Below are 6,000 nucleotides of genomic sequence, written 5' to 3'. Positions count from 1 at the left end.
ATAAAATTCTTCAGAAATTGGTCAGTGTGGGGCATTGACAGAAGTACTGCTGCACTCTACAAATTCCGGAACTTTTATCTGTCAAACTGATTCAAGTCTGTTGTCTGAAAACCGGGAGAATAATGCCCGTGCATATGAGTACCAGTACAGCCAAAAGTAGCTTAGTTTCTGAATTCTGATGGCATAATCTAACTTGGAGAGAGAAGGGAATAATCCCTGGTCTGGAGAACAGCCGGCAGGCCATCACTGTACATGTCTTAACGCTAAACAACACAGAGCCATGGCAGCCAGCCATAAACAGGCAAAGCACGCTGAAAAAGCTCATAACACAACAGCCTATTTCCTGCGGCATGTACCACACTCTTCAGAACAGAACAACCCAATGCGAGCTTCTCGGTGGATTCTTTCCGTCCAAAAGAAAAACACTCGCAGCGATTCTGCGGCAACAATTCCCTCCTCTATCTTTTTTTATGTTGTCTCTCTCTCAGCATCTGGAAGCCTTCGCCTTCCTTTATATAAAGCGAAGCAACCTCCTGCTATAACAAGCACGCAGCTCTCTCGGTCCCGCAACCATATCTTGCACTAGCTTCTCTTGCCTCTCTGCAGCCTGCGGCCTGCACCGCCATTAGGCAGGCAGCAAGAGCCACCAGAGCTTCGATCTCTTTCCTAGCTACCTCGGCCGGCAGCCATGGACTCGCTGGTCTGTGTGGCTGTATGGGCTGTGACCTTGGCCATGGTGATGGCTTTCATCACGTGGGCGTACAGGTGGAGCCATCCGAAAGCGAGCGGCCGGCTGCCTCCGGGCTCCCTCGGCCTCCCTCTCCTCGGCGAGACCTTGCAGTTCTTCGCGCCGAACCCTACCTGTGACGTCTCCCCATTCGTGAAGGAGAGACTGAACAGGTACTTAGTCATCACATGCTGTCAACACAAACAAAGCAGATGATTAATAAGAAGACTGATACTGATTTACTACTCTCTGCATCTGCATTGGTGATGAATAGTAAAATAATTTGCATGGTTGCGCATGATCAGGTACGGGAACATCTTCAAGACGAGCATCGTCGGGCGGTCGGTGGTGGTGTCGGCGGACCCGGACCTCAACTACTACGTGTTCCAGCAGGAGGGGAAGCTGTTCGAGAGCTGGTACCCGGACACCTTCACCGAGATCTTCGGCCGCGACAACGTCGGCTCCCTGCACGGCTTCATGTACAAGTACCTCAAGACCCTCGTGCTCCGGCTCTACGGCCAGGAGAACCTCAGGACCGTGCTCCTCGCCGACACCGACGGCGCCTGCCGCGCCAGCCTCGCCTCCTGGGCCAGCCGCCCCAGCGTCGAGCTCAAGGACGCCATCTCCACCGTAAGAAATTAAAGAAGATCATGGCACCGTACTGTATCTTTTTTCACACCATCATATCAGGTTAGATTGAAACTAATTAATCTCCCTGCTTCAGATGATCTTCGATCTTACCGCGAAGAAGCTGATCAGCTACGAGCCGTCGAAGTCGTCCGAGAATCTGAGGAACAACTTCGTGGCCTTCATCCGCGGCCTCATCTCCTTCCCGGTGGACATTCCCGGCACAGCCTACCATGAGTGCATGCAGGTAAATTTGCTGCAGAACGGCACATGCATGCGATCGATCGATGCAACAACAACTTGAGCAACGTAGGGAGCAAGACAGCACCGCACACATGCAGATGTCAAGTCAAACAAACGGCCCTTCACCACTCACATGCACGCGGTCAAATGATTCTAGATCAAGAACCTGTTCCTCTAAGCTTCTAATTACGGACCCGGCACCAATGCAAGCTGCTGCTAATTAACGCTGCGCTAATTATGAACTGATCCTAATCAGATTTCACTGTCTCCTTTAATTATTTTTAGGGGAGGAAGAACGCTATGAAGGTGCTCAAGAAGATGATGCGGGAGCGGATGGCGGACGCGGGGAGGCAGGGCGAGGACTTCTTCGACGTCCTGATCGAGGAGCTGAGGAGGGAGAAGCCCGTCATGACGGAGGCCATCGCGCTCGACCTCATGTTCGTGCTCCTCTTCGCCAGCTTCGAGACCACGGCGCTGGCGCTCACGCTGGGCGTCAAGCTCCTGGCCGAGAACCCCAGGGTGCTTCGGGCCCTAACGGTAATTATTCGTCCTGCACAGAAACTGCATCGACTTCATTTTAAAAAAAAACTGCATGGACCAGCAAGATGTGGCAATTGTTTACTGCTCTCGACGTACGTGGTGTGTGCCTGACGAAGCAGGCAACAAGGCCTGGCTTGTGCCGGAAACAATTGACCGGAGATGATTCTGTGCTGTGTGGACAGGAGGAGCATGAGGTGATTGTCAGGAGCAGGAAGGACAGGGATGCTGGACTCACGTGGGCCGAGTACAAGTCCATGACCTTCACATCCCAGGTGAGCCTAACCAGGTCTAGCTAGCCAAGATACTGCACGGATGCAACTTGAACCCTTAAGAAAGCTTGCGCGACATGTCTTACAGACACAGTAACTACTGGCGCAATATATATGCAGCTTTGACAGAAAAATGCGATTGTGCAAGTGCACGGTCAGTGTTTCGTGCCTGTGAAACCAAATGCACGGTCTACAACGAGGAAGAAGATACTGTAGTTAGCTTACTAATTAAGTAACTAGCAACAACTCTGGGACAAACAAGTGCAACTGAACGAATAGAAGAAAAACTAATGGATCGGATGGATTTGAGTATCCAGAAATGCAATTCTTAATTAAACTGACAGCCCGGCCGGTTTGTTTTGTTGTTCATGAAGGTTATATTGGAGATAGTACGATTGGCAAACATTGTGCCGGGGATTTTTCGGAAGGCCTTGCAAGACATTGAGTTCAAAGGTACATTTATTTACCTAAAATGATAATTAACATGGTATTTTTAGCAGAGATTTTTTTTATTTTTTGGAAAACTTCATGCATCCGGTGGATGCAGGCTACACCATACCGGCAGGCTGGGGAGTGATGGTGTGTCCTCCAGCAGTGCACTTAAACCCCGAAATCTACGAAGATCCATTGGCGTTTGATCCATGGAGGTGGCAGGTTTGTGCCCTTTTCTCTGCATGCAAAGCTGCTAAAAATTGAACTAAATAGTCCCTATAACACTTTCAGTTTCAGACTTTAGGATTTTGTAGTTTGACAGTACTGTCCATGCCCATCGAACCATGCATAAATCTAGCTGAAGTAAAAAGGCTGCTGCCACATTTTGTTTAAATTGTATCAGCATTTTAGCAAACTAACCTGCTATTAGTATAAGTCGGGATCAAGAATCGAGTTCTTTTCATGTTGTAGCTTACTTGAAAGGATAAGAAGATCCCAGAAAAAGTATAAACACATGCATGGTATAGCCGAAAGTCGTCCTATATACTGACGAGCTAGCCTGCATATATATTGACAAACACTGCACCAATCACCTTGGAGGAGTACAAATGTTAGCATATTTTGCACCAAATTGCATGGGATTCTGACCACTTGCCCTAGCATGTCTACGTTTTAGGGTTCTATCCTGACAGTTCCTAAATATAGCAGGTGAAGCATGTGGTATATCACATAGTCCCAGTGATAAGCAGAAAAAGAAATGTCAAGGGGACATAACAGTACTATAACACAGGAGTAAATAATAGATCCTATCTTGCCAGTGTAGCAACAAGGGGATGAACCTGGAAGGGCAGTAACAAGTTCAGTTCTTTGTTTGTAGATTGCTACCTGTTACGTCTACATTGGGATGGTCATCAAGTCAGCTTATGGGACAGCATATAGTCAAACGTTACTTAATATGCGCTGCTCCGTTAAAAAGAGACACATAGCTATAAAGAAATGAGGCAATCTTAGAGCGATATATAACAATTGAGACATTGTTCGCACCAAGCAAAAATAAAACTGCAGCAACTTGGAATAAGATTTTCTCGTAACTAGGAGCCTCCATGCATGCATGCATTCCTACTAACTCCTAAAGGCAAATGCATGGACATGAAAATACAGTGTTCAGTTTTCAACTCACCAGTTTCTCTGAAGTCTGAACAATTCTTGTGGGCATGTATAACTTATTGAGCAGGACAAGGCAGAAATCACCGGTGGAACGAAGCAGTTCATGGCCTTCGGTGGGGGTCTCCGGTTCTGCGTGGGCACCGATCTCAGCAAGGTCTTGATGGCAACTTTCATTCACAGCCTGGTTACAAAATACAGGTACCAGTACGCGTGAACACATAACATTGTTTTAGTAGGTTCTTTTGAAAATGGTGTAATTCATGTTTAAAGATAAATTTGCTCATTGCAGTTGGAGGACTATCAAAGGAGGGAACATAGTTCGTACCCCGGGCCTCAGTTTCCCTGATGGATTTCATGTTCAGCTATTCCCTAAAGAGCTGACGCCTTCTTCTGTTCTGAATACAGCGTGTTCTGTCTGACTGCTGTCTGGTCGACGTGGTTGCCTGCAGCCAACATATACAGGAAATAAGTGAAAAGATGGAGTATTTAGGTGATGAATTAGTATTATACATACATACATACATGAGGTCATTGTAGAGACCTCCTTGTTAGCGTAGTATATAGTCTTGAGACCAAAGTATCTATTTAGGCCTCTGGATCCAAATAAATTGGTGTTTGGATCTATTAAAGAGGTGTTTGTACTTTGGGTTCTCTCTTTGTTTCCCGTGTGGTTAGTGGTCTATACGGTTCTACCCATATTGGTGTGTCATCTAGTGTTCATATCTCATTTGCAAGCGCTTAGCGGTTGCATATGTAGTCGCCATGATGTTCAATTGTTTTGGCATGGATGCATGCGTTGTTTCAACAGTAATGATATAGTACGTGAGTTGCTTGGTTTTGCCTCAAGTTTGAGCCAGTTTTTGGGTTCATTGCATATGCATAGAGATTGATGTAATCCAATCAATACATCACAGAAGAGAAATATGCATAAGAAAAAAATAAGTCACTTTACAAATATATATATACGAACATAGTTAACCTGATAAGATTTCGAGGGTTTCGATCTCATCAGAACAGGGAGACTGTTCAATTTGAAGTCTGAATCCATATATTTTTCTAGACCTTTCTCGAAACTGAAAACTCATTCCAGAACCGGTCATTCCCCCCCTAGGATAACCGAAAATTTGTCAGCACACAAGGTCCGTCGTCTCCGTCTCCGTTGCACCATGCGCGTGCGTGGAGTCAAAGAGACCTTAATGCACATCGCCCGTCGTCGACATCCCAGCCTAGACATGAGTTGCAGCGGTGCGGGCCCGCGGCCGCCACCTTGCGCTCGTCCGGCCTCTCAGCGTGCGCTCGCCATGGACGGGACTCGAAGCTAGCTGCCGGCGGGTTCGTAGAGTCACAGGCTCGGCCACAGCGGCGCCGCCGCAACCTGCTGGAGCTCGGACCTCCTAGCTGGTGGACTGTAGATTTACTACCCCAATGGCCATCGTGGAGTGCTCGGACGGCGACGGAGACAGCCGCATCCGGCGGAGCCGCCGCAGCCCGGGGCACGCTCCTCGAAGCGGTGCTGCACTGCAGCCCGCCATGCGGGCGCTCTCCACGGCTCGTGGTTGCCGACGAGCTCTCGCTCGCCCGAGAGTTGACCGAAGTCAATAACTTCCGCAAACCACCCCCTTGAAACGGAGCGTATGCAAATTTTGACGGCACAAATCTGATCTAACAGCTGCGAGGGACCCCAGGGGTGGACGGTATTTCATTTACCGTCCACCCCCGGACGTTCCCGTCCCGACCATACCCAGGGTCCGTGCCTCGACAGGTCCGACTGGTATTCCTCTGTTCCATCTCCCCCCAGCTTAACCCACCCTTTCTTTGAACCTAGCTATCTGTTTGGCCCAGCTGCTTCCTACCTTTGAAATATTATCCCTACTTATTATAACCTTACCTCCTGATTGCTTTGTTGAAAAACGGCTAATCACCGCCGGGGTCCCCCGCATCATCATCCTTGAATTAGTAGCCAGCCCAAGCGTTCTGACGAAGGTGGAGATAAGA

General features: G+C 48.3%; 1 protein-coding gene across 3 annotated transcripts; it reads left to right on the top strand.

Moving 5' to 3' along the window:
• The first annotated feature begins 625 nt into the window (after positions 1-625).
• On the top strand, positions 626-4,759 carry LOC120657478 (cytochrome P450 87A3-like). 3 transcript variants are annotated; one of them, XM_039935811.1, is made up of 9 exons: positions 626-900; positions 1,033-1,357; positions 1,452-1,601; positions 1,883-2,134; positions 2,320-2,409; positions 2,781-2,859; positions 2,954-3,060; positions 4,073-4,203; positions 4,295-4,759. In XM_039935811.1, the coding sequence occupies exons 1-9, from the start codon at positions 689-691 to the stop codon at positions 4,422-4,424; spliced, it is 1,476 nt and encodes a 491-aa protein (XP_039791745.1). In that variant the 5' UTR covers positions 626-688; the 3' UTR covers positions 4,425-4,759. The 3 variants fall into 3 exon arrangements, with proteins under 3 accessions (XP_039791745.1, XP_039791736.1, XP_039791728.1); XM_039935802.1 differs by having other exon boundaries at positions 4,070-4,203; XM_039935794.1 differs by having other exon boundaries at positions 2,909-3,060; positions 4,070-4,203.
• The last annotated feature ends 1,241 nt before the right edge of the window (positions 4,760-6,000 follow it).

This window comes from Panicum virgatum, chromosome 1K (genome assembly GCF_016808335.1).
Source record: "Panicum virgatum strain AP13 chromosome 1K, P.virgatum_v5, whole genome shotgun sequence".
NCBI lineage: Eukaryota > Viridiplantae > Streptophyta > Magnoliopsida > Poales > Poaceae > Panicum > Panicum virgatum.
This window is presented reverse-complemented; position numbering and strand designations above follow the sequence as displayed.